The sequence below is a fragment of the Penicillium atrosanguineum genome (assembly GCF_028827265.1).
Source record: "Penicillium atrosanguineum strain IBT 20685 chromosome Unknown utg000003l_segment0_segment0, whole genome shotgun sequence".
In the NCBI taxonomy this organism is placed as follows: domain Eukaryota; kingdom Fungi; phylum Ascomycota; class Eurotiomycetes; order Eurotiales; family Aspergillaceae; genus Penicillium; species Penicillium atrosanguineum.
The window spans coordinates 2,033,954-2,061,017 of NW_026623135.1; the positions used below are offsets into that span (position 1 = coordinate 2,033,954).

A 27,064-nucleotide genomic window follows, 5' to 3' on the forward strand; every position below is an offset into this window, starting at 1 on the left:
GAAGTCGACGGCTCTGGGGGCGGGTGCGCGGCCGGGAAAAAACGAGAAGAGAAGATTAATAGGAAGGGGAGGGGAACTTATAGGAGGACTGGGGATGGGCGTGTCCTTAATCTTGGAAGATGTTATTTACTCCCATTTGAGATGTTACGATGCCTGAACTTTGAAGGATCCGGACTACCTTACCTGCATTCTTAAGCTGTGAGCCTATATCTTTCTTTGCACACATTGAAATTCTAGAGACAAGCTAGTATTGACTTCACATCCTTGTGGTCGGTCTATATTTCTGCTCGATAGCCTTAGATAAACCTAACAAGAGCATCAAGATCACAGTAGGAAGATCAAGATCCCTTATACCTGTTATCACTGCCTAACTCCTCATCCCCACGCCCCTGAAGCTCCACCCACTCATTATTCATATCCTCATGACTCGTACCCCATATTCTTTGATCCGCAAGGTCAGCCTGCGACTCACGGGGTTCCTTCGAAACCGAAGTCGATTGAACAGCCGCACTCGATGAATCTGCGTCCAAAATTCCAACTGCAACTTGCTCACTGTCGAGCGCGTCTTGACCCTGGGTCTTCGCTGCATCCTCATCATCTTCGGGTGTACCCTCGCGACAGGCCCATGCATCAACGAAGCGGAGGACTTCTCGGGGCCACCAGCGTTTCATAACTAAGAGGCGGAATGGGACGAGGGCGATGATAAGGACCGGGAAGGCGGGGGCGCCGCGTGTCAAGGTGACAATGAAGATGATCACTGTTATGACGATCTGGAGGATGGTGTAAAGGTGAATTGGGAGGTATGATGGGTTGCGGGAGGGTGTGTCGGTAATGTTAGGCGTCTCGCTTGGCTTGTGTAGGGCTTGTGGTAGCGGCGGGAGCTCTGAGGGTGGAGTGAGGAGGTAGAAAGTGCGGTATAGTATTGGGCTAGAAGTGAGATTAGTGCATAGTCTAGGCCGGTGGCAGTATAGACTTACTTGACTGATAGACTCTGTTCACCCATAAACATGAACAGTCCCGCAAGAACGCTTGTCGGAGTCAAACCGAGCACTTTCATGAACGGCGGACTGACGAATAGAAGGATGGCTCCGGCATGAAGGAATGATGACCAGCGCTGTTCGTAGACTCGCCGCACATCACGCGTCTCTATCTTTTCTTCGCCGTCGACGATGACGCTTTGCTCTTCTTTCTCCGTGTGCATCAATGATTCGGAGTGCAAGGGAGCTTGTGGGAGAAGGCCATTTGATGGTGGGATACCAAGGATGCCGCACAAAGCTGTGGTTGTCCCGAGCAAGACGATGTCCCAGGCAAAACCACCAGGTTTGCGTGTACCGTATCGATCAATCGTGCAAATGATTGAGCTTACCTCGTGGTCGAAAAAGAACAGCATAGTGATTATCAAGCCCGGGATAATTGCAGCAAAGATCCATGATACGGGCAGTTTCCAGAATTCCACGAAGAAGATAGTTCGGTCTGGAGATGTAGGCCGGAAGGATGTGCTCACGGGAAGCGTCATCTTATCCAGAGTAGCCAGCTCACCAATGTATGGCAGACCAATGAAAATAATGATGGAAATTGCGGCAGCGTATTCCGTGAGACCTAACCGGATATACCGGTGGAACAAGGGTTTCCAGTTCTCTGCCGTCGAAAGAAAGATAGCAAGGAGCATGGTACCTACAGCACCAATCACGGCGTAGAGAAAGGCAGCGAAGGAAAGACTTTCATGGGCTCGCTCGAGCTCTTGGATAGCCTTGTGGAAATAAATGATACTGTTGAGTAGAGAAAAGATCTCCGTTGCGAATGTTGTCACATAGCGCATTGTCCAATCGTGAGCGTTGATAATGGCAAGAAGATAGTGTAACCACGCAGAATGGATCAAGGACCAGGCCATGAATGGCAAAAAGGGAATCTGCAATGATTCCTGTCAGACTTTTTAGAAGCATGATTAGAGTGGGACCTATATGATACCTGGAATACTTCCGTGCAAAGCGAGTAGATATTCTCTGCCAAGACAGAGAAAGGCCCTGTTACGCCAAGAATGGTGAGGGGCTGGATCGAGAATCTGTTGACTCATTAATGACACAACGTGTAACATAATTAAAACAAGGTACTCACAGTGAGAAGATAATTCCATTGAGCCCGGTGCTCAAGACGACCTCAATCGTGCCCCAGCTCTTACCTGTCAGGACATACAAGTCACTGGCGAAGGTGATACCGGGCAGAAGATTCGTAAAGAAGAGGTAGACTGCACTGGCAAAAATTAACTGATTAAAGACAGTCCAGTCAGACACATATCGCCGGCGAAGGTTGGTAATATCCTGCTTCACAAGGCGAAATGGGCGTAGAGGGCCACCAGCCGCCACCGAACCCCGTAGAACTCTGAAGGGTCTCGGCGTGTGCTTTGACGGTGTGATGATAGAATGAGCATCTGGGTCATGATAGTTTCCTTCGGAATCAAGTTCATGCTCATTTCTGGTCGTCTTCCTCCTCCGGCGGGGTCGCGACCTGCGCCTGATTGAAGAGATGCGGGTGGATGGCGGTCGAAAAGCTGATATTAGAGACATTGCGATGTTGAAGGCTTTAAACCCTAATGTAGAGAGTGATGTGTTGCATTTCTCGACGGATTTTCGAATTGGAGAAGCAACCAGAGAGAAAGTTAAATTGGAAACAGCAAATGAAGATGGTTGGAGAGTACACGGGATTAGGGCGCAATCATGCCGATCTGCGTCATATCATATAGTCACACCGCCTTTCTCTCCGCCTTGTCATGAGCGGCAATTTTATGTTAGAGAATCAAGACTGTTTCTACGACTCAACCAGGCATGTCGAAAATGAATGCCTTTTTACTTGGCTGATCAATATCACAAACCTCAATATGGCACAGTTCATCCCACGCGGCACGTTTCCGCACTATGGAGCCATCCCAAGGTCCTACTTCCTCGGTCATCATCGAGCTGGTTTGACCAAGATGAAGAACATGCTCTCCTCAATTGACTACGTCGTCGAATGTCGTGACTCTCGGGCACCTGTTACTTCAATCAACCCCATGTTCGAAGAAGCTTTGGGCAATAAAAGGCGACTGATCGTCTATACTAAACGAGACCTCAGCAGCACTCCGCAATCACCTGCACAAAAGCTAGTGAGTCGCATTGCATGAAACTCGAATAATGCAAGCAGCAAACTAACACTTTATGTTTCAGGCAGAGAAGAAGCTCCGAACTTTCGATCCCAAAAGTGCCACATTCTTCGTCAGCTCGTCCTCTCGCGCAGACGTCACCCAGATCGTTAAACACCTTCGAAACGATGCCGAAGCTCCTGATAAGCTCGTTGGGTGTCGTGTCATGGTCGTTGGCATGCCCAATGTTGGGAAGTCAACATTAATCAATCATCTGCGGAATTATGGAGTGGGCAAAGCAAAAGCCCTGAAGACTGGAGGCCAGCCGGGCATTACAAGGAAGATTGGAACGCCGGTGAAGATCATCGAGCGGGAGAGCGGCTCGCATGTCTATGTGCTTGATACACCGGGTGTCTTCATGCCATATGTACCAGATGCTGAGAACATGCTCAAGCTGGCACTTTGCGGTTGTGTCAAGGACGCTGTCATATCGCCTGTTACTCTCGTCGACTACCTATTGTATAAGATCAACTTGCATGATACGCAGGCGTATCAGCGTTGGTCCGAGCCTACAAATGAGGTCATGCCGCTGCTCGAGAGGTTTGCGCAGTATACCGGCCTGCTCGGAAAGGGCGGAGTGCCCAACATAGATGGCGCCGCTTTACATCTCATATCAAAATGGCGACAGGGAGAGGTCGGCCGGTTTATGCTGGATGATCTGGAGGAAGAACAACGACGTCGGGACGATCCTTTGCAGGTTGAACGCATTAGCATGACCCAGGCACTGAGGGCCGAAAGGGTGTCGAGAAAGAATCGGGATTAATAGCCCGTGGCTAATTTACTGTACATACTATGGAACGAATCTTTTGGATATAATTGAAGTGTATCTTTTGAACGACCAAGTCGATGTATCACTGGAATGGAATTAGACAATGCTCAAAATGTGTGAATATTGCGCAGAAAAATCCGTAACGCCGAGACATAAAGAGAAGAAACAGGGAACACCTCGACATGCAACCTTTAAGAGATCTTGTCTAGCAGACGTCTGCGTCGTCGATCCACGAGTTCCTCTTGCACCTCTTCTAGTGTAGGAAGCCGCCATTCCACGCCGTCACCCGCATCGCCTGGTAAAGACTCCCAGCCATCCTCAGCGTCATCCTCCTTCTGCTCACGCAGATGTTCGACAGCTTCTTTCTCCTTGGACTTTTCGTAGGCGAGGAGTGTTCCATCCTCCTCATCGAGACCGTATCCAAAGTAATTGGCATCGACTTTCCTCGTCGCGATCTCACCACCCCTACCAGCCCCAGCACCCTCCTCCTCGGTAGGACCTCTGGCCTTGCGCGCCGCGGCCTCAAACATCTCCTTGACACCAGGTAACTCTCTGGCACGACCAAAGTACCGATAACCCTTTCCTCCGCCCGGAATCTCACGGCCTTCGTCGTCGTAGACCCGACCGGACCCACGCATGTAGTTCGGACCGCCTAGATTCCGGATTTGCATTTCCCACGCCCATTTTTCGCGCATGAGCTTATTGATCTCGTCGTTCAAGTCGCGAATTTGATAATCGCTCAAGGTGAGCTCTTGAATGCGTGACACTTTGCGGGAAACTTCTTTAAGAACCTGGCCGCGCCAGCGCTCGCATGTCGGGACGGAGTCGACGCTTGTGATGGCCTTGGGTCGTCGTGTGCGTCCGAGGTCAATGATGCCCATGTCCGCTGCTTGTTGCGCCCGGAAGCGGAACAGCATGGACTGCGCCTTTTCGCTGTTGCGAGCCTGTTCATCGTGGAGGGGCCCGTTAGCAAATTTGTTCACGGAAGATTTGCAAACCGGGTCCATGAGGTCGCGTGGATGAGGAGGAATGACTTACCATGGTTGGAGTTTGGCACGGCCTGCGACCCAGATGTAGTAATGAGGGTCGTGGGAGGAATCCGGAGAGGGAATCTGAAGCTTGACAGCTGCGGATGAGGTTGGGCGGCAAACTGCCGCGTGCCGCGCGGGTATCACGTGCTCTCAGCCGCAGCCATTAGCATGGACTGATCCACGCTGGAAACTACTGCACATTTTCTTTCGTTGCTTTTGACGAATCTGATCCCATCTACTGGAATAGGAGGCCCGTGTATTTTTTTTTCTCCTTTCATTATCATCAACTCTCGGCCTTAAATATCACCCCCTTCTTTATCAACGTCCGGCCCCACCTCATACTTCCTCGGGCTTTTCGACTTACCCAAAGAGATGAGAAAAACACAAAAATGAATATACAAAATTCACTCATCGCCAACTTTATTGGGCAGGCTTTTCTCGATTGGACCTCTAACGGCATAGAGAATTGAAAAGCCTGAGCCTAGGAGCTTTTGTCATTTTCGGAGTTTTGACTAAGTCCAGAATAGATGCCTCCGCGCTGATCTCGCATGACTAGGGACTAAATCCTGTTGTCAAGCTACCACACAGAGCAAAGAACATGGACAACATTGCACAGGCAAAACACTTGACAGAAACAATTGAAAATGTGAAATCAGTAGCACTACAACAGCTTCCTCTACCCTATGTGCTGTCATCTTGGGAAAGTCATGATATCGAAACCCCTGAAAGAGGACTCGCGCGCAGGCTGGACAGCTGCTTGCTACCTGCCGTGGCCATCTTATTCTTGATGATATCCTTGACAGGTTAGCTTTTAGCTCATCTCAATTTTGATGGGGTCATAGCTGATCTTTCCAGGAACAATATCGCCAATGCGAAAATCGCCGGCCTGCCCGATACGCTTGGCATATTAAATGACCAGTACAACACATGCCTTATGATTTTCTACGTTGGATGTAAGCTTTTCTACAATCTCTTCTATGCCATTAATTGTAAGTTTAACCAGATACCTTTCAGACATCCTCACTCAACCCCCATCAAACCTGATCATCACTTAAGTCAAGCCAGTGTGCGAGTGCTCTTGCCGTAGTCAACTTGATGGGGGCCGGAGTTGCGCACCTTTACACTTCATACATGTTTCCGGATTCACAGAAGCCTCGATACTACGCCGGAGGCGCAGTTATGAGTGGTGCTTGCCTTGTGTGTGCTTTAATGGCACTCTTTATCAAGTGGCATTTAAAGAGCCAGAATGCAGACATAGAACGGGTGGAATTGGAAGGAGGTGTACTTGCCAGCTCAGCCATTGCCGGCTCAAAGGCCGGCTACCGAGCTGATGGAGTAGTTTCTTTCCGCTATGTGCACTGATTATTGAGACTGAAGCTACTTGTAGGGGAATAAAAACCACATGGCATACACGAGTAAAGAGAGAAATCTGGATCTTTAAAATTACACTCAAAAATATTGTCTGATCTTGAATTCTCGCGTTGTAGATAACTAACCCTATCCTAATTCATCCCCACTGAGCGTATTTACTCCCAAAACCAAAAAGCAAAAACAGACAGCCATCCAATACATACAACACCAAAAAGCGAGTAAGACACATAGTCGTTCAAGTCATATAGACAAGACCTCATGGTCAACAAGAACAACCAAGATGTCCATCTCGAATGCACATATACGCCAACCGTAATAAAAGCAGAAAACACAAAAATCATAGCTAAAACTCCCAAACCAACATTGTCCACATCCCTTCAGCCCTATTTACAAGAACCCTTTGGTGTTGCTGGGTTGTCGCTGAGGAATATCATTAGATCCGTACGCTGCACTTCCTCGTCGGCTGCCCACATCGCTCAGTGCGGCCATGGGGGCCCGGTTGAGGGTGCTGCTTCGCTCAAATCGCTTTGCTTTCAATCCTTCAAGCTCGCGTTCCATGTGCAGGGCCTTCTCGCGTTCCTCGCGAAGCTCTCGCTCAGCACGGCGAGCTTGGAGCTGGGCTTGGGTGTCGCCTTGTTGAAGCTCGTCGATGTTTTGGAGGAGTCGTTCGATCTTGTCCCTAGCCTTGTTGATGTCGTCATTGAGCTGGGCGTTCACCTTGTCGCGTCGATCGATCTGGGATTGGAGATCCTTGACGGTGCGATCGACGTTGCGCAGAGAGCGCTGCTCAGCGCTATTCTTGTTCTCTTGTTCTTCAAGATGGGTCTCGAGCTATGACGGGAAACGTGTTAGCAGATTTATATGAATCAATGGATTCAACGTGTTTTCGTACCTCCTTGATCCGTTTGTGCAAGAATCGCACATCTTGGCTACCAGAAGAGTAGCTCTTTGTCTCCAGATCAACGCAGCGGAGCTGCACCTCCTTAAGCTGCTTCTCCAGTCCAGCCTTATCCTTGAAGAGCTGAGCATTGGTCTCCCGCTCGGTGGTAAGCTCCTTCTGAATCTCGGTAGCCAGAGCATCAGCGCGACGCATTTTACCAACAGCGGCAGTAGATAGGTCCTCTTGCTGAGCAAGCTTGGACTTGAGCTCGAGAAGCTCACGGTCCATGCTGGCAGCATTGCGCATGGAAGGACTCTCTCCCTTGGCAAGATCTTCAAGGCGCTCGCCAGCCTCGGCCAGCCGGCCCTCAAGCATCTTCTTGTCCTTGAGAAGCAAGTCGCGCTCGGCTGTCACATCATCCACACCTGTGCGGAGAGTGCGCACCTGCGAGAGGAGCGAGACAACCTTGCTCTGAGCCTCATTGTGAGCCTTAGCAGCTTCGTCCCGGGAGTTGGTAAGGTCTTGCATGACCATGTCCATGCGTCCCTTCTCCTTCGCCCAGGTGGAGCTGTTGATGACTTCGTTGTCCCACTTGCTTCGGAGGTTCTCCAGATCCTCACGTAGACGAGAGTTCTCTCCGCGGACATTGAGCAAGCGCTCACGCTCCATCTCCAGTTCACTGTTGATGGTGGAGAACTCTCTCTGGTATTTCTGTCTTGTCTGCTCCATTGAGGTCTCCTTGTCCTCTAGATCAATGGCACGCTGGTTACGGTAATCCTCAAGCTCGTTCTGTAGGCGTTGCTTGGCCTGCAGGGCGCCTTGGAGCTCTGCAGCTTGGTCTTCCATGCGAGCTTCGAGAGACTGGGTCTGTCGTTGCAAGTCTTCAACAAGACCATCCATCTCCTTCCGCTCGGACATGATCTGGGCACAGGTTTCTGTGGCTTCCTGGCTTTGGGACTTTGCAAATTGCTCAGCACGAGTAGCCTTCAAAACAGTAATCTCAGCCTGTTCAAGCTTGCTGAAGTATTCATCGGAGCGGCTCTTGTACAAGCTGAGGCTGGATTCAAGATCGGCAGTCCTGGATGTCTCAGCATCAAGGCGAATCTGCAAGTCAGAGAATTCCTGGAGAAGCTGGTTGCGGCTGGCGGCATCATGCTCTCTGCCAGCTTGCAGCTCTTGAGCTTCGGAGCAAGCGTCGCGAAGATCAACCTCCAGAGAGGCCTTACTGCGCTTCAATTTCTCGTACTGCGACTTGGCCTCGCCATATTCAGCGATGGTATCATTGTGGACCTTGAGTAGAGAACGGCGAGACTGTTCTTGCGAGTTGATCAGGTCATACAACTCCTCGTGTGACTTAGCCTGGATATCACGCAGCGACAATTGCCCTGAGCGGATGCTTCGCTCCAGAGACGAAACCTTTTTAGCCGAGTCATCCAGCTGGTCGTGAAGACGTCCATTTTCACGCTCGAGAAGCTGCATACGACGCATTGAAGGGCTATCATCCTGCCAGATATCACGGTTGGGAGTGGATTGAAGCTGATTCTGAAGATGCTTGTTCTGCATCTCAGTCATCTGAAGCTTGTTTTGAAGCTCTTCGATCTCAGCAGCCGTATCCATTCGCTTCTGGTAGCCCACAGTATCAACCGTTCTGTCTGATCGTGTTGAATCGGGCGCTCCATCTTGCAGGTTGCTGTACCGCTTATTGGGTGTTGTCGGGTTTGAGTACCTCTTCGCCGCATTTTCAGAGTTTTTCCTGAAGTGTGCAGGCGCGCGGTTGTTGGCCACTTCATTCTGGTCAATCTCCTCGAGAAGAGCGCGTTTGGAGGTCGAGTATCTTGAATCAAGCTCCTTCATCTCATCCGTATGACGTCGGCGCATCTCCGAAAGCTGACCTTCGGCACGCGCGTATTTCTCTTCCGTCACCTGGAGCTTGTGCTGTACGGTGTCCAAGACTTGCGCCAAGTCGACCTGCTTCGACAAGTGTGGCTGAACAGCTTCCCAGGACTGAGTGGGCTCAGAGGCTTCGGGTTCGAATACTCTGTGTAATAGAATCAATTGGCGGTGGAGATCAGCGACCTCTTTGTGAGCGCCATCAAGACTGTTCTGGGTTTGCCGAGTATTCGCCTGGGCTTGAGTCCGCAATTGTCGCTCGTTTTCGAGATTGCGGTTCGCCTCCGAGAGCTGGATGTTGGCAGTGGACGCGGCCTTCTCAGCATTTCGGCTGGTTTTGTGCTCACGCTGGACCTCATGATTAAGATCCTCCAGGCTCAAGGACAGCTTCTCTTTCTGCTTCTCAAGAGCCGTGATTGCAAGTTGAGATTCGCCCAATTGACGCTCAAGCTTCTTGTTCTCTTCGTCGAGCTTGGCCTTCTCTTTCTGGAGGTTCGTCAATCGGACGCGATTGTTGTCACTGGCTTTCGAGGTCGAGCGGGCAATATCCAGGTTCTTTTGCTGAATCTTGGTCAGGAGGGATCGGTTGTCGTTCTCCGAAGCAGTCAGTCGGCCTCGCAAGGTAACAAGCTCTCTTTCGAGTCGTTCCTTGTGCTGATCATGGCGAAGCCGGAAATTGTCAGACTCTGAGATCGCGTGCTCAAGTTCTTGAACCCGGACCGAAAGCTGATAGCGCTCGGTTTCGATGTCTTCCAGCAACTGCGCCTTCTCATCAAGATCGCTCCGCAGGCTTGTAATGTGCTCATCAGCCTGTTGCTTAATCTTGCGTTCTATGTCTGCTTCGGCGTTCAAGCGGGCATTCTCAACATCTGCAAACCTCTCGCGAAGCTTGATCAACTCAGTTTGCAGCTCTTTCCGGGACTGCTCCGCTGCAACACGGGCCTCCGTGGCTCGGCGCAGGCTGTCTTGTTGAATGTACATGGCTTTCTCGATTTCAATCTTGGAATCATTGAGGACGGTGTATTTCTCATTCAGCTGCGCAAGATTGTGCTCCGAAAGCATTTGAACATCGTCTCTTGACTGGCGTTCACGGCTAAGGTCCGCTTCCGTCTTGAACAGTTGGTCCTTGAGGTCGTGGACCTGCTGCTCTAGCATTCGGCGGCTTTCCCCAGCTTCGGCGTCTTCAGATCGTTTCTCGTCGAGCAATTTCTTGACATCTGCCGCCTCTCGCTCCAGTTGAGTCTTTTCTGACCGCATGGCATCTCGTTCGGCTTGGACCTCGCGAAGACGCTGTTGCATGTTGTCATGACGACTCGAGAGAGATGTCTTCTCGGCCACCAGTGACCTCTTGTCCTCGTCATGCTTCTTCAGGTCATTTCTTAGAACGGCCATTTCACTCTCCTTGCGACGGAGCAAGTCCTCATAGCCGGTTGAAGTGGATGAAAGCTCATTAATTTGTTGACGAATTGACTGGTTCTCGTCGGAAAGCTCGCGAACCTGCTTCTTGGACTTCTCAAGCTCCTTCGAGGTGGTGGCGAGCTTCACATCGAGGTCTTGGTCGGTCTTCAACAACTTGGCCTCTAGATCTTGGAGCTTACGGTCCTTCAGGCTCAGGTGACTTTGAAGCATCTTGACTTCTTGGTTGAGCTCCTGGATCTCACCGTTCTTGCCGGTGAACTGCCCCTCCGCTTCGGCAAGTCTGTTCTCAATGTCCTGCAGCGAAGATTGCAGGGCATTCTTCTCAGACTCGAGAGTTTGGATGATTTGACCAGCCTGTTCAAGTTGCGTGATGCGTAGTTGCAGCTGCTCATCGGTAGTCTTCTTGGCATCAATCAAATCATCCAACTGCTCTTCTAACTTCTCCTGATCTGCAATCGCCTCGGATAGCTTCTCGGTGAGCTCCCCTTCGCGGTCTTGCAGACGTTTAAAGATTTCTTCTTTGTCAAGTGCGAGAGCACGCTCACTCTCCAGAGTTTGTTGGACCTTCTGGATCTCGAGCTCCACGCGACGCCTTTCCTCATCCAGTTTTTGCTTGTCAAATAGACCCTGTTTCATCTTTGCTTCCATCTCCTTGATTTGGTCGTCTCTCTTTTTGACCTCCTTGGCAGTGCGTGTGTCTCCGAGTAGAGGCTTCATCCTTGAGAACATTCGCCACCAAGGACTGCCTTTGAGTTCAAGGTAGGAGTGAAAGTTTTGTTGGATAATTCTCGTGGCCTCGGCACGATAAAGGCGCTTGTTCGAGATGCGACGCTGGACAAAGCCTCGGGCGACGGACTGGAAGCGACTCATTATAGTGCGAATAAGCTGATCTCGCTTCTCTTCCAAGTCTGCTAGAACACCGGCTCTGAAGAAAACCTTTGTACGACCAACACGGTACCAAGCTTTGTCCATGTCAAGCTTCTCCAGCATGATTTGAGCCGCACTCTGCCCTTCGAGATACCCCTTGGGCATGTGCTTGCAGAGGACTTCATATCGCTGTCGGAACTCGGTGAAAGTCAGACGATTGGGAAATCCAGTTCGAGCAATTCGAATTCCTTCAAGGACACCATTACATCTCAGTTGATCCAGGACCAAAGGAGCATGCAACATCTTCGGGCGCTTCTTGTGATTCGGCAAGATACAGCGGACGAAATGAGGATGGGTCGAGTGGAGCTGGGCCATCAAGCTTGAGAGCTGCTCCTTGTGTCTCTGTGCGACGGTTCGGAACAAGCCCTTTTTCACTCGACTTCTGGGATTCTCGCTGCCTTCACTAGATTCGGCGCAATCCGAGAATAAGCTAGCCACATGTTTCTGATTAGAATCAGCCAGGAGGCGCGTGATGTTGTCGTTCATAGGGTCCTTGTTCTTCTCCAACCAGTCGTGGGTGGTGTATTCAACTTCGGCCGCATAATGGGTCAGAACAAAGCCCTGGTTGAGACGAGCAGCGCGATACTTGGGAGTCTTGCGGTCCCAAAGTGAGTGCAACTTTTCCGTGAAAGTCTTGTCCGTCGCCTTGGGCATTACACAGTCTTCGTCAAGACAGGAGAAAATACCAATTGGGTTGGTCAACTCAATCAGATCGATTGTCGGTTGCAAATCCTTGCCGAAATCGATGAATTGCCACTCGATCTGCTCTCTGGCATACTCCTCCTGTTCAAGGACAAACATGTGATGGTTGAAGAACTGCTGGAGCTTCTCGTTGGTATAGTTGATACAGAGCTGCTCGAAGCTGTTGTTGTCGAATATCTCAAAACCAGCGATATCCAGCACACCAATGAAATAGTTGTCATCAGCCATCGAGCGACCAAGCTGGTTGTTGATGCGTGTCACCAGATCGCCGAAGCCGCGCTCGTAAATACCTTTCGATAAGGCATCAAGCGCCAGGCGTACTTGCTCCGGCGTCTGCACCTTCTTGACCCACTCGCGGCCAGCCTTCACCCGTGGGTGCAGCAATCCCTCGACGAAAGGCTCAGGGGCAATGCCTAGGAGTTGACAGGCCTTCTCAACACTAGCGTACCCATCACGGCCGAGAGCGGCCTGATCTGCACGAATACTCTCCTTCGCGATTGTCACATTGCCGAGATGCAAGACAGCGGCAATGGTGCGCAAGATGCACATTTGATCTTCCTCGGAGAAATTCATGACATGGAAAGCCTCAATCAGAGAGTTCCACTCATCCTGGTCGGAAACACCCACGATGGAATCATTTCCATCCCGTGTGTACGCGAAATCCTCGATTTGCATGTTGTTGAGCAAGAGCTTTTCACGGATCTTCTTGTCCGCGCCTCGCAAGAGCTGGTAGAAGACATGGTAGTTTCGCTCAGTAGCGTTCGGCTTGACGACACGCGATTTCTCCAAGAGATACCAGTCGACCCATGCTCCGCAGATCTGGCCAGATCGCGAGAACTCTATGCGAATGAACTTTCCAAATCGAGAAGAGTTGTTGTTTCGCACCGTTTGGGCGTTACCAAAGGCCTCAAGGATGGGGTTGGCACGGAGAATTTGCTGGGAGAGATTGAAGAGATTTTTTGTGCCTGATCGACCGTAAGGCGTATCGGATGTGGCGACAGCTGCTAGGTACTGGATAACCTTCTTGGTATTTTCAGTCTTACCAGCACCGGATTCACCACTATTAAGGGAGCAGTCAAATTAGTGTTGAGCCCCAGAATCCCAGCATTTAAACTCACGTCACAAGAATGCTCTGGTTCTCGCCCTCTTCCACGAGGTTCCGGAAAGCCTCATCTGCCATCGCAAAGATATGAGGTCGAGTCTCCTCTCGCCCACGGCCTTTATACATCTTCACGTATTCATTCGTGTAGATAGGTAGCGGACAGTACGGATTGATAGTCACCAAGAAGAGGCCGGAGTACGTCTGTGATACACCAATGTCAGTACAGTTCTCCGGTATTATTTCATAAGGCCACCAACATAGATCAAATCTGACTGGTATCTGGTGTGAAGGTTGTGAACGACCGAAGCCTCGTTCAGGTGAGTCAATTCGGCCATGTCGTCGGCCTTGTCGAATTTGGCCGGATTAACCTTGTCGACCTGGTCGGCATCGACTTCGCGTTGCTATTGAAATTGTCAGCGCTATAGTCATAGCTTCTGTGAGGTAGAATCCTACATCGCCATCTTCGCTCTGCACAAGGAGCCGGCCTCCTTCTAATTCTTCCAGGACCAAACCACGGACAAACGCCTTCTCGGAATCCCGTAGCCACACATATTTGTTGCCAGAGAAATCGTTCTCGCCTTCTAGTCCGCGAATCTGATCAGCCCCCCGCCTTAGCTCTTCAGACTTGATAAAGCTCGGCGCAAAGGTTCCAGACGCGGGGTTGTTGCGACCAGAGTTGGACCTCTCACGGTTTGTGCTTCCCGGAGATAATGTAGAGGATATTTGTGACACGGAGGAATTGCGCAGATGCCCTTTGCTCAGGTCGAACCCTTGAGATGGCGTAATAATGGCTGATTTTGGTCGTGTCTGGGAGGGTACTGGTGATGGTGAGGAGCGACCAAACAGGCTTGCTCGCTTTGGCGAGCCGTTGGCGCCGTTCATTTGAGAGGGAAGCATGTCGGAAGGTCGTTTAATAGGTCATTATTCGGTGTCAAAGCCGTATCGCATAGTCAAATCACGCAAATTGGAGAGGTGGAGAGGCAATAAGAGATGAACCAACACGAATGATAAATGGTGCCAGTAGGAAAGTAAAGTATAAGTGAAAACAAGACGTGAAGTGCCCCGATTGCAACGGAGACGGTGATGTCGTCAAGTGGAGAGAGCTGACGCTGTTTGTTTACACTGCGTTCCTCGGACTCCCGCCGATCGTGGCCCGTGCATGTCACGTGATGGTACTCTTTTTTCGCGGGCGCTTAATTCAGGTTGGTCCACTTCCGCGTCACAGTCCTCGACTTTCATTGTCTTCGACTACATCTCACTTTTCCCTTCCACCCTTCTGTTCACTATCCTCCGATATCCATCTCGCGTCGGCTTCCACTGAACTCTCCAAGTTAAACGCGCGTGCTTTATTGTCTCAAGGCTCGAAGCCTCTCGCGATTCTCACCTTTTCACATCATGACATGGGGGATCTGACATCGCCTTCGCTTTCCTAGATATCACCATCTACGGTTGGCATCATCGCCTCCCTAGTGTCGCCTCGTGATCGGCTTTCTCCCTTCGCCATGTCGAACCAACCACCCCCAGCATTTGGTGGCCACCCCAACTATGCAGCGCAGTGGCCTCCCACATTTCCTTCTTTGATCCCTCCAAGCTACCCTCCAACTTCCGAATATGCCTCGGCTGCCCAGCCGTCTCCCGCAAATCCTGGACAGAGCTATGACTTCAACATCACAGCCCTCAATGGCAATTCGCAACTCCCTGGCCCTCCTCCAGGGTTCTTCTTTCCTCCCCATTTCCCTTTAATGGGCCAGTTTGACCCATCTCACCTTCCGCCAAGCGCCTTCCCGCCCATGCCTATGCCTAACTTCGGGTATCCACCCATGCCATTCGCACCCCCAGGGTCCTCCAATCATGCCCCAGGTTCATTCAACGAACTTACAAACGGCCTCGCCCAAACCTCTGTATCTCGACCGCAGGCCCGACAGGCGTCGAATACCGCGGATTCAAATCGAGAGGAAGGTGAGGTCAGTGAAGGTGGACGTTCATTTCGAACGAAGAAGCTCTCAGAGACTGTCAAACAGGCTGGTTTGAACGTACCTGCTTCTCGGTATTCTGATTTGGAAGAAGGTGAAACAGTATCATCGGGGTCACGCTCGTCCAGTCGGAGCAGTTCACCCTACAACCCGCCTCTATCTGTTTCGGCAGATCCAGCTGTGGTTCATCGCGCAATAGAGGTACAAAAGCGGGATGCAACGGCAGCAGCCTCGGATGACGCAGCTCCTCCAAAATCTGCAGCTCAGCTTCGGATTCAAGCGCAGGGCGCATTACTCAGCCTGGCGCCTCACAATATCCGTTACCACGAACTGATTGCGGAGGGCATCAACCCAGCCATCTTGAAACGACTCTACGAAGAGGTCGGTATCAAAATTACGACGCCTCAACGTGAGGAGCCAACCCCAACTACCACTGCATCCGGCAATTCTCTTAAGGCGTCCATTGCTAGCCCAAGAACAATAGAAGTGCCGACTTCGGAAAAGAACCAAAAGCAGACCCCCAGTACTGTCCAAAGCATTGCATCTCCCGCCTCCCAATCCGATGAGGGCAAACCTCTAGAGAGGAAGGAGCTTATTGCAAGGATGCTTGCTGCTAAAGCTGCCAAGGTATCAGAGGCCAAGATAGAACAGACACCAACTCAAACGTCCGCGAGTGTGGCAAGTACCTCTTCCAACGGAACTTCTGGCAAGGAAATTGCAGTTCCGGTGCGAGAGCGGAACAAGGCTCAGACAGAGCTGGCAAGACAACGGATAGAACAATTGAAAAAGCAAGCATTGCTAAAGAGGCAGCAGCAAGCTGAGCAACAGGCTCAGCAGCAAGCCCAACAATTGACTCTGCCTGGCAAGTCTGTTCAAGATGCTCAATTTGCGGACCTGTCAGAGCCTGTTGCGCCCGCTGTTCAACATCCACTACCTGTTCGCCCACCTGTCCCACAGTCCGCTGAGCCCCAGTCCGCTGAGCCCGCATCTATTCCGGGTCTCCTCATGACTGGTTCGCAACAGGATTCTGGCATGCAGACTCCCGTTGAAGCTACTCCGACTATTGTTGTAGATTCGACGCCAGTGAGCCGAGCAACTCAACGCAAACGCCCTCGCGCCGCCGACTTCGATGAGCCTGCTGCTATCCCGAAGCGACACTCGAGCCAAGCAGTGGCTCATCATGGGCCTGCGGAGAAACTGATCATTGATATCAGTGAGGACGAATATCTGTATGGGGATGATGAAGAGGACAACATGGACGTTGACTCTAATCCGGACCAAGGAGCGTCGCATCTGGTCACTATTGAAACCGCTAGGCCACTTCTCCATAAATACCCCTCTACTAGAGCTTCTACGTCGACTCCGCAAGGATCATATCGGCCTGGAGACCAAGAGCACATCCGGAAGCGGGAATCGGAGATTGAGGCCATGCACCGCAAGATTGCAGAGCTTGAACAGAAGCGAAAGGCAAAGCTTGCCGCTAGTCGCACTCAATCTCCATTCCTGGATGATTCTGGTGCATCCTCATCGGGTGCACAATCAAGTGTGCCTGAGGCTGAGGCTGAGGCTGAGGTCGCTGAGACTTCCACAGCCCCATCATCTGGCCTAATATTGGAAGCGGGCACGGCTACTAGCATGAGCATTAGTAGCGTCGCCGATCAACCAAATCCCATTGGTTCCTTCACCGACGAAACAAGTACTTCGCCGCTGTCGCACAAAGACGAGCTTCCTCAACGGGCGGGACTTGAGCTCAACGAACATCATCTAGCTGTGGAAGAAGGTACTGTCATCCTTTCGTCACAATCCATCAAGAATTCCATAATTGCTAACATACTTCTGTCAGCACCATCGACTGTGCCACCCCCTGCAGAGTATGTGGAGCAGCCTCTGGACGCTCCCATTTCGGGTCAAGAAGCCGCTGTGGATTTTTCGGAGTCGCGCGAATACACGCCTGGCTCACCAATCAATGGTTCCACGGCGAATCAAGGGGCCAATGGTGTTGACTTACCACCTTCTACCCGGTCTAACTCGCCTGGCTCTGCCATGGACGAATCTGTTGATCCTGACCACAATACTTCTTTTGAAGAGACCGATCTTTACGGTCTCCAAGACACTCATTCGGTGTCGGGTATGGAAGAGCAGATGAACACTGGTCACATCGACCATTCTCTGCATCGGGAACTGCCAGTGACTGGTTCCGAGGAAGAAGATAAACCCTTGAACGTCTTCGAAGATTATGACCCAGAAGACGAGAATGCTAAGATCCAGAGAGAATATTCTCCCGAGTCGGATGTTTACGAGCCTCCGGAGCCTGGGACTGGTGCCGATGAGCCCGATGCTATTGTTGAAGAGGATGCTACTGAGGCCGACGAATCCTACAGCCCTCCTCCATTCAGTCCAGCTCCTATAGAGGAGTTCGTGGAATTGCCTCATTCGCGAGACCAGGATCCTGTAGAAGACTCAGCAGCGTCGCCTCGTTCACGAGATCAACCTCAACATGAAGCGCTAACGTGGGCACGTCCGGGCCCTTATCTATCGGAACCAAGGCGGGATTTCCAGATTGGAATCTTTAGTGTATGCGCAACACCTTTCCGTCAATACACTTGCCAAGCACTAACCCTCTGATTAGGATCAACCAAAATCTTCCAAGTTTACTCCCTACGTCAGCCCCTTGCGGTCCTTCAAGGCTTATCGCTACCACCCCAACTACGCTGAAGACGTTTCGGACGGCTACCGTTCGCTAACATACAGCCATGACATTGACACAATGAAATACTTCTGTCCCTATGAAGTGGCAGGTGGTGTCTGCAACGATCGGTCCTGCGACTTCCAGCACTTCCGGGACATCAATCTAAGCGGTGCGTCGACAAGTTAAAAGCCGTGCAACCTTGTATATGGTTTCCTTTCCTATCTGCATTCCGTCTTCCCCTCGGACAATCGTGTGGGCTATTTTCATATCACCTGCTCTCATGATCTCCGCCTCCCTCCTTTATTCATCACCCCATCGATGCTTTTATGCTTTCTTCTACCCTGTCCGCATGCTGACCACAGTGCTATTAACCTCGACAGATGACAAAATCCTCATCGAGATGGGAGCAGTCCGAGAAGGGCAAACCGAAGAAGAAAAAGAGACCTACATCGCCGGTTTAAAAGAGATCATCAACGAGATGCGACGAGACAAGGTGAAAGAATTCAGCACCGTGGCTGCCGAAATAGCCGCATACCGTAGGCGCTTTCTCCAAGACCCGTCGCGAGTCTTGCCCCTGTAACCCTACCCAACACCCGACTCTATGAGTCTCAAGGTGAGCTGGCATCAAAAGTTCGCCTGATGGCCCCGCGCCAAATCCACCCATCCACATCTTTCTTTGCGATACCCCATCACCTTCCACGCCGAGGTATTACCCTTTCCATTTTCTTTGTTTGTGCATCATTAGCCAGCGCGGCGTTTCCCTGCATCTGCAATCTGCAATCTGCAATCTGCAATCCGCATTTGAAGTACATCCCGATACCCGGGTGCAAGCATTGGCCTTGAGAGTCCCTTGAGAGTCGGACTTTGATCATTCGATCTTCCCGCGGGCTGAAGGCCATGGTGAAATGGCATTGGCGCGTCTGCATGAAGCTGTCGTAAATTCGCCGTTGTGCTTCATTCCGGAACCCGTCGACTGCTGGGGTTCTTGCACAGGAAATTTTTATAAGGATCTGGGGAGGCTGTATGATTATGATGCGCCGGCTGGTATGCAGCACATATTCTTAGTAACCGTGAATATCATATATTCGTTCAATATTTCCGTATCTGAATAAATCATTGGCCGTAAATACTTCTAGCATTTGAAGGTACTGTAGTTCGAAGTGCTTAGATTCTGACCTTGGATATTGTGTGTTTTTCTTTTTCCAGGGGCCCTTGGAACTTGCACAAGAGGGTAAATCCATTTGGATGTGTGTGTATGGCCTACTACATATTATTGAACTTGGAACATTTTAGGATGTGACCGGGGGTATATATCGTGGACCACACGGCGTGGAGGTCATTTCTCAGACATTCAGAAATGTAGGATCCCGGTTACGACCGAGACAGGCGCTCCAAAACTAGCTCAAGTCAGTCACCAATGTAATCCGATATCGATTCTTCAATCCACAGCGTCGAGCACCTGAAACAGCAAGCCTATCGTGCACCTCAGACAAGGCCCGTGCGAAACGCGGGGCCCAGAATGTCAAGAATGTCGTAATCAATACCTGAACCCGACTACTGAAACAATCAACCAAAAGCTGAAAAGGACCAAGATATCTCCTCAGCACTAATAACCGGAGTTCCCGAAGATAGTAACGAGGGCTGACAATCGCGTGCTAAGTATAGACCGGCAAAATGGGGGCCGAACAGATCGTGTCACAAGTTTCAGCACCAGAATAGAAAGAGATTATTTCTGGCCTTTGTTGAATACTCTTCCTGTCTCACCTGTCGAGTCAAGTCAGCTCCAAGCTACACAGTCATTCATCGGTACCTGCCCTCTGCAGCTTAGGCCCGGTCTATACATCATCCCAAACCAATAAAGGACCAGAACACCATCCGGTCAGGTGGAGACGCATCCTTGGCCTGTGAGTCAAAATCCCGCAAGGCAGAATACCATTCACTCGGATCAAAGATGCCGATCCTCGTGATCATGATCGCTACGGGGATTATCGATCATCGATTATCGATGATTCTCCACATCCGGAGTCCCAAGCCCGGGGGGACTAACATCGCCCGACCCAAAGTAACAGTTCACCCCATGTTTACGCCCGCGCCCGGTCCAAACCACCCGGGTCGAAACAACGTCACTACAGACGGGGCGGTGGAACCAGGGCAGTTCACGGACATAGCTTTCTCGCTGACAAGTGACAAGTAACGTGCAAAGTAAAAGTGACAGCTACGGGACGCGGAATAATTTCCGGAGCACAGCCTCACGGATACGAGCTAGTCGAGCGGGCTGAACGAGCGGGTACTGCCTAAGGTCAAGGTCAAGATCAAGGTCAAGGCCAAGAATGGGGCCGTGAGCCAAGCGACCGCTTCTTTACCCAGGGGGCGTAGGGCTGATGGGCGTAATGCAGGTGCAAAAGGCGGTCTTCCTAGATTCTGGATTCTGAGATCCGGGTTTGGGGCGCACAGCGCCCCAGGCTAAGTGACTAGTCGATAAGTAATTGGACTTGACAGCAAGCGAAGCGCTGCTGTATCTTTACGGAAATGATTATTGGTCGCGGGCACAGAGCATTCAAGTCACGCATGGATGGTTCTTGCCCGGGTGCGGCTCGGCTGGCAGGAATGGGCTCCGTATGGAGGGTTCGTGGGGTGTTTAGCTGCTGGCAGAATACCCTGGTTTCGAGGTCACGTTTGAACCTGTGGACTGCTAGAGGGATGACTACACTCTGCAGGGCGCGGTCATGCACGGGAATAACACTGGAATTCGATAGTGGTTCTTGGATTATTGCCCTGTTTTTTATTATCCTTATGTCTTATTTCTTACAGGTGGAAAGGTATAGTGTTATGTATCGAATGGATTCGATTGGGACGCGAGGCTGACAGGGATCCTGCCCTGCTTACCTCATCGTGCGCTAACTAGATCAAGCAAAACAGAAGTATAACAACATCTAAGACAGATCTAATCGCAAGAAGATGATCACAACATGAGAGTGATAAAAGGACATAAAGGAAATCCCGCAAAATATAACCCCGCTATGCTGATATATCCATGGCCCGCTTTGCGTGTAATAGAAGGGAAATGGAAAGGTCAATCGAAAAGGAAATAAAAACATAAAAACCCAAGTGGAATCACTAATTCGGTAACACTGGGGCTGAAAGTCAGCACGTTTTATCCAAGTAGGCTGTGTGAGCTGGATGGATGATGGTCTTACCATTTCTTCATATTCTTGTCCAGCAAGAGGAATACGTCAATCTCACTTGACGTTGGTGCACGAGTCACAGGCTACGTGGTTGCAGACAACACAGACTGGCTGGACATTGAAGACCTTCGGGCCATCATTGCAGTTGCAGCAGATGTACATGTAGGTCTCCGTATAGTAATTGGTCGTGGCACCGAGGGATGTGGCAAGCAGAGCTGGGGCCGCGCGATATAATGGGCGGACACCGGGGAGGTCTGGTGTCGGGATGGCCGGCATTGTCTTGTGGGACATTGGGCGAACTGGATTGAATGAGGCCACGGAAGGGTATGGTGAGCTCTCGTGGCAGTGGGCATGGTTGTGGGTGTTCAGGCCGTCTGCGGCTTTCTCTTCGACACATTCGACACAACGGCGGCGTTGACAGTTGACACAAGAATCGTAGAGAGCGGCGTTGTGAGGACCGAAGCTGCAGTCACAGCAATACCAGAGAGAAGCCATGGTGATAAAAGAGGTATGCTGATGTTGTCTAATAGTTGGATCCAGGGTTGGATGCAAAGATGGATGCCGGGGGCAGACGAAGTATACAGACGTTGGTATACAGTTGAGTTGGTATACAAGATGAAGTATACAGATGATCCTCAGGATTAAAGGATCTGATCAGGATGAATTGAGTGTGTGAAGAACGAGCACGAGACAGGTGCCAGACTATATAGGCACCAAGGGACATAGCGGACATAGTACATCGTAAGAACAGGCAGAGAAAGCCCATTGTGGCTAAGAAAAGGCTATCAGCCGTACCAGGCAGCCTAGGGGCCTAGGGCACCGTATTGGGAATGTATGATTTCAACCCGGGTTTAGTGCTTGGGGCCATGAAGGAGTCCGCTCTCGTCGAGACCATCTGGGGTCCCGATCCACCGTGGCTTTGGAGCCTTGTGTGCCTGGGTGATTAGACGGGTGATTAACCCGCTTTACCCAGGTAGGATTAGCCCCGTTTTGGTCTAGAGTTACCAATGATTCACAGACGCGCTGTTGAGTCAGTGGGCGAAGCTCCACCGGGCCAAGGCCGCTCATCTCACCGTCTCGCCCGGGGTGAAATGCAGGCGTTTCAGGGCATGAACCGCGTCGGGCACGCCGAATTGACGGTCACGACAGACTTTCCGGACTACAATTGATCGGTCAACTCTACAGCGTTGATGCCTTGCCTGGAGCCTTGTGATGCGGTTCCACTCGCATAGGCAGATATCGGTTTGGTGACTCGATAATGGAGTCATCGGTCAGGTGTGTCGCGCTAAGCCCGCCTGCTGCCTAAGGTGGTGAACAATCCGAAGCTATTGCAAACGTTCGTATTTTGAAGTTCCTAGGAATCTACGAGGATGAGCAATTCCCTAACCCAGGATTTCTAATCAGTTTCATATTTCTAACCTACGGTCAGCCGTTCACCAACCACGATATCAACTTAGGGCTTAATGTATAGTCACGAACCATGGTTCGTAATCCATCAGCGCGATCCCGACCTGAATATGAACATCGATCATCCATGCTCATTCATTTCTCACGGTCGCAAATAGCGTCGGTGACAGATATGACTCAAATTAGAACGTTACGATGAAATACCCCAGATTCAAGGAGACTTTATGACTCGACTGCATGACTCGACTGCATTTCACGCGTTGTACTCAACTACCATTTGTATCGGAAGCGTTTGACCGTCGGTTACGTCAGAGCAGTCGGGACCCTGTTTGCGCCGTTTGCGCCCGCAACTTCATCTCCCGCCTGTTCCAACACATCCTTTCCCCTGAGAGCCAAGCCTGCTGACTCCCATATTATTCTTTCATGCATCTATTACCGTGATCGGGGCGAGGTAGACGTATTCTTTCGATGGCCACACAGGCGCAGAAACGCGTCAACCTCGCGGTCTCGAGAGTCATCCCGCCCGTCTTACTCGGCGCCGTTGTCTATGCGAGCTACGCAGTTACAAAACCACTATGCAGTGAGTCACCTGGACCAAGACAACCAAAGAGCGGAACTTAACCTGTCTCCAGTCGATTACCTTATCCATCCTCTTCCATCCTATAACCGAGCTTCCCGAGTCGGCGCCGGCGCCGCCATCCTAGCCATCTACTATCTCCTTCTCATACCCATGGTCGCGACATACATTCGCCTAATATATAATGTCTTGTGGAGTCCGGGATATCTTCCCTTTGGCGTGGAGCGCGTCCAGGCAGACTCAGCCTTGCAGCGCGAACATTCACACGGGCAACGCCGGCGTCGCAAGAGCGATTCGAGGAAGGTGCAAGATGCCGAGAAGCAAGAGTCGACCGAGATGGACTTGGAGAGTGCTTTGAACGATAATGCTGGAGGGAAGGCATTCCCATTAGATCCAGCTGGTCTGGAGAGCTTCTACACGAAAGATGTGTTTGTCTGTCAAGAGGACGGCCGGCCGCCGTATTGCTCGACGTGCTGCCAATTCAAGACGGACAGAGCACACCACTGTCGTGAGGTTGATCGCTGCGTACGCAAGATGGACCATTTCTGTCCTTGGTATGTTGACCAGTCTTGCTTCAAATGTGACTTGCAGCTAACTGATGTAGGGTCGGCGGCGTGGTATCGGAAACATCTCTCAAGTTTTTTATTCAATTCGTTGTCTACACGGCTATATTCTGTGCATTCGCCCTTATTGTCAATGCATATTTTGTCGCAGAACTCAAACGCCAGACAGGAAGTGCGAACCCCTATTGGTGTGTTTGCATTGGATTGAGCGGACTATTCGGACTATTCTCCGCGGGCATGACTCTCAGCTCCATTCAACTTGCCATGCTCAACATCACCACAATTGAAAACATCAGCCGCCACTCTGTCGTCTGGACTCTCGCCATTCGAGTCCCAGAGCATCTTCTCGAACGCCTATGGACAGCCGACTCTCCCTGGGCCCCAACATTCCGCATGATCTCCTATCCACTCGAACCACCCACCCCAATCGAACCCCCAAGCAGCCCATCAGCGGAGCGCCACGTCTTCGCCATCCTCCACACACAGCCAGGCGAGAACCCTTTCGACCTCGGCAGCAAATTCAAGAACCTCCAACAGGTCATGGGCTACAGCGTTACAGACTGGCTCCTCCCATTGAAGCACAGCCCATGTGCAGACCACAGCAGCCCCGAGAGCGCATTCGCTCTAGGCCCTGTGGTCACGCGATTAAAGCAGGAAGCTGGATTGGTCCCGCCTCCAACATCAATATCGCCATCGCAGTAAGCATAGAAACCGATTCGACTGATTCAGAAATACACATTCCAATGAAGTGTAGAACCAATGCATATATCACGTTAATGACTCATGATTTCCGCCCTAATCCTCGTGTAAACCACGGTTTCCAAATTCGTAGACACGCATAATCCCTTGGCGCGGCCCCACGCATAGGGCTGAACTCCTTGCTAGAGTGATCCAAACCACGCTACAAGATGACGGCGGTAAGACAGGAGGTGCAGATAGGGATGATAGCCACTCCTGCATACCCTGCGAGGTCTACAATCCGCATTTCACTACACCATCACCACCAAACTCTCCCATCAAAGTATTCCAGACTCCGACACCATGATCCTAAGCGGCACCCAGATCCTATCGCGCAGCCTCGTCCAAGGACTCCTCAACACTTCCCTCCAACTCCAACCCTGCGGCATCGACTTAACCCTTCGCCAAATCTCCCTCTGGTCCACCCCCGCAACAATAGACTTCTCCAACGCCAACCGCAAAGCCGCTAAAACATCAATCCTACAATTCGAGGACAAAATCACCTTGAAGCCAGGATCTTATCTAATTGACTTTAACGAAACGGTCAAAGTCCCACGGAATTGCATGGCAAGCGTCTTCCCTCGATCATCTCTTTGGAGATCTGGCGTGGGTATTAGTGCGGGCGTGGTTGATGCGGGCTATCAGGGGGCTATGGGGGCGTTGATGGATGTTAGGAATCCGTTGGGTGTGGTGTTGTATAAGGATGCGAAGCTTGCGCAGATTGTCTTTGAGGAGTTGGGGGAGATGGTTGATGGGTATAAGGGGGTTTATCAGGGTGCTGGGTGTAGTGTTGGGAGGGATGGGGATGAGGTGGGAATGTGAATATTTCCATGTCTATGTCTATGTCTAGGTCTTGGGCTGGGAAAGGATGGGATGGGGTGGGATGGGATGGGAATAGGGCCACAGAAGCTCGAGGGTATACCCCGATGGCGGGCTTTGGTGCAGTTTGAATTTTCACTCAAAATTAGGTACTTAATACCCACATCGGAACCAAGTCTCTTATGGAGTGAGATTGTTTAGGGCCATGCAAAAATAGCATTTCTTAGGGGGTCCTGCGTGATATCACCGGAGAGCGGTCATCCGCGTAGAGTACAAGCTTGACTCTACCTTCTACATGGGGAATATTCGGCCTTCCGCAGGTCCGAGAAATGATTAGGGACTCGAAGGTCGCCTTAGACCCCACGTATCACTTGAAACCAGACTTTCAGCAAGAAAATGGAAATGTAAGATCTAAAAATACTTCAGTTCAACTGGCCCCGAGACGGCAATAGGATCCTTATGTATTGCCATGTAAAATCAAACTCCTGAACAATATCCCTTGCTGATCCACCAAGCTGGACAATGTAGTAAGAAAGCAAAGGAGGGAAAAAGCAATCAAAAACAGCATCGCAAGAAATAAGATCAACTTCATCGACCCCCGAGCCCTGGAAAATATTGTTTAGCCAAACAAAGAGACAAAGAACGCAGAGACAGTAACTGGAAGCGGACAAAAACTTGGGAGGACCAACGAAAGACTAGATAAAATATGAAACCCGGATATCTGAAGCGCCCACTCCGATCTATAACCCATGCACCGATGTATACCAAGCCCCCCCCCCAAGACACCATACTGAAAACGAAAAGCCGTGAGGCAAGTGATAGCTCTAGAAAACAGATTGTCGATGTAGATTGTCTCTCATCTGCTTTCTCATGAAAGCGAGAGTGATGGCTCACACATTTATCGAGTCACACAAGCTGCACTTGTCGTGACTGCAGATTGGGCATCGATCCGGAGATAGAGCAGGGTTGCACATGCTCTCGCACATATGGCACACCCACCACAAAACACACAGAACAGGCGCACCGGACCCAACAAGGTCCGTGTTTCCGGCGCGGAATTGGTGCACAGGCGGATCATTCGCGATTTCGGTGAAGTCAAGGTGGCAGGGGTGGTCGAAGCTCTGAGCTGAAACATCAGCGGCCGAGAAGAACATGCCAGCTGGGGATCCGTGAGCAAGAGGCATTTTATAAGACGTTATACGTTGAGGATAGGGTGGTTATAGGATATGATGATAGAAGATACGAAACGCCAAGTGACTGATAGTTGAAGCTTTGGTCTCTTTGTGAACTCAATTGGCGATGCCGAGGAAAGTAGAGACCTTCCTGATAAAAGTCACTTTCTTTATACTATTCACCTGTGTATACGTCAATTGAACCTGCACCCTCACCTCCTGGGCGTACATTCAATCAACCAATATCTACGCGCCACACGTGCCTTACCGGGGGAGATAAACGAGGCAGGACAAACAAGCCTGTCTCCATCAGGGCGCGGGCGTAGGAAAGGCGAATGCCCTTAAGCAAATAGCCAAGAGTGAAGCGGAGACTCGACAACGGGAACGGGCCACCCAGAGAAGCCGGATTAGCCATTATTGAAGATGATCCTCCCGGCGCCCGCACCCAGGCTGGGACAACACATCGGATCGGAAACCTGGGCAGGTGATGTCGAGGAAGAACTCGTCAAGTCAAATCCCGCCTTGCTACGCGGTCACCCAGCACGGGGCCAATGATGATCGATACCCATTTTCCGAGCGTTGGGTCAAGCTAAGACATCTTGCATGCATTGCATCGAGCACTGCGGGAATTGGGCCAGGGGGGAGGGCCTTGGGTGGTGGGACTTGGTTTCGACG

The 27,064-nt window shown here is 51.0% G+C and overlaps 10 protein-coding genes across 10 annotated transcripts; 5 read left to right on the forward strand and 5 right to left on the reverse strand.

Moving 5' to 3' along the window:
* Nucleotides 1-338: 338 nt before the first annotated feature.
* On the reverse strand, nt 339-2,564 carry N7443_004185 (uncharacterized protein; the record flags this gene model as incomplete). The annotated part of the gene is made up of 4 exons (XM_056884241.1): nt 339-927; nt 978-1,921; nt 1,969-2,062; nt 2,116-2,564. 4 exons carry the CDS (start codon nt 2,562-2,564, stop codon nt 339-341), a joined length of 2,076 nt encoding a protein of 691 aa, XP_056742519.1.
* A 311-nt stretch (nt 2,565-2,875) lies between these two features.
* On the forward strand, nt 2,876-3,938 carry N7443_004186 (putative GTPase MTG1; the record flags this gene model as incomplete). Its single annotated transcript, XM_056884242.1, has 2 exons — nt 2,876-3,139; nt 3,201-3,938. 2 exons carry the CDS (start codon nt 2,876-2,878, stop codon nt 3,936-3,938), a joined length of 1,002 nt encoding a protein of 333 aa, XP_056742520.1.
* Nucleotides 3,939-4,135: 197 nt separating this feature from the next.
* On the reverse strand, nt 4,136-4,951 carry N7443_004187 (pre-mRNA-splicing factor ISY1; the record flags this gene model as incomplete). The annotated part of the gene is made up of 1 exon (XM_056884243.1): nt 4,136-4,951. One exon carries the CDS (start codon nt 4,949-4,951, stop codon nt 4,136-4,138), a length of 816 nt encoding a protein of 271 aa, XP_056742521.1.
* A 1,782-nt stretch (nt 4,952-6,733) lies between these two features.
* On the reverse strand, nt 6,734-14,163 carry N7443_004188 (type II myosin; the record flags this gene model as incomplete). The annotated part of the gene is made up of 5 exons (XM_056884244.1): nt 6,734-7,177; nt 7,239-13,224; nt 13,283-13,467; nt 13,524-13,667; nt 13,720-14,163. The coding sequence occupies 5 exons, from the start codon at nt 14,161-14,163 to the stop codon at nt 6,734-6,736; spliced, it is 7,203 nt and encodes a 2,400-aa protein (XP_056742522.1).
* A 605-nt stretch (nt 14,164-14,768) lies between these two features.
* Nucleotides 14,769-18,114, forward strand: N7443_004189 (uncharacterized protein; the record flags this gene model as incomplete). Its single annotated transcript, XM_056884245.1, has 2 exons — nt 14,769-17,813; nt 17,869-18,114. 2 exons carry the CDS (start codon nt 14,769-14,771, stop codon nt 18,112-18,114), a joined length of 3,291 nt encoding a protein of 1,096 aa, XP_056742523.1.
* Nucleotides 18,115-18,277: 163 nt separating this feature from the next.
* N7443_004190 (uncharacterized protein) lies at nt 18,278-18,508 on the forward strand (the record flags this gene model as incomplete). Its single annotated transcript, XM_056884246.1, has 1 exon — nt 18,278-18,508. One exon carries the CDS (start codon nt 18,278-18,280, stop codon nt 18,506-18,508), a length of 231 nt encoding a protein of 76 aa, XP_056742524.1.
* A 2,659-nt stretch (nt 18,509-21,167) lies between these two features.
* N7443_004191 (uncharacterized protein) lies at nt 21,168-21,608 on the reverse strand (the record flags this gene model as incomplete). The annotated part of the gene is made up of 1 exon (XM_056884247.1): nt 21,168-21,608. The coding sequence occupies one exon, from the start codon at nt 21,606-21,608 to the stop codon at nt 21,168-21,170; it is 441 nt and encodes a 146-aa protein (XP_056742525.1).
* A 1,459-nt stretch (nt 21,609-23,067) lies between these two features.
* Nucleotides 23,068-24,362, forward strand: N7443_004192 (DHHC family palmitoyltransferase; the record flags this gene model as incomplete). Its single annotated transcript, XM_056884248.1, has 2 exons — nt 23,068-23,651; nt 23,702-24,362. 2 exons carry the CDS (start codon nt 23,068-23,070, stop codon nt 24,360-24,362), a joined length of 1,245 nt encoding a protein of 414 aa, XP_056742526.1.
* A 339-nt stretch (nt 24,363-24,701) lies between these two features.
* On the forward strand, nt 24,702-25,220 carry N7443_004193 (putative dUTPase; the record flags this gene model as incomplete). The annotated part of the gene is made up of 1 exon (XM_056884249.1): nt 24,702-25,220. The coding sequence occupies one exon, from the start codon at nt 24,702-24,704 to the stop codon at nt 25,218-25,220; it is 519 nt and encodes a 172-aa protein (XP_056742527.1).
* Nucleotides 25,221-26,107: 887 nt separating this feature from the next.
* On the reverse strand, nt 26,108-26,401 carry N7443_004194 (uncharacterized protein; the record flags this gene model as incomplete). The annotated part of the gene is made up of 1 exon (XM_056884250.1): nt 26,108-26,401. One exon carries the CDS (start codon nt 26,399-26,401, stop codon nt 26,108-26,110), a length of 294 nt encoding a protein of 97 aa, XP_056742528.1.
* Between the last annotated feature and the right edge of the window lie 663 nt (nt 26,402-27,064).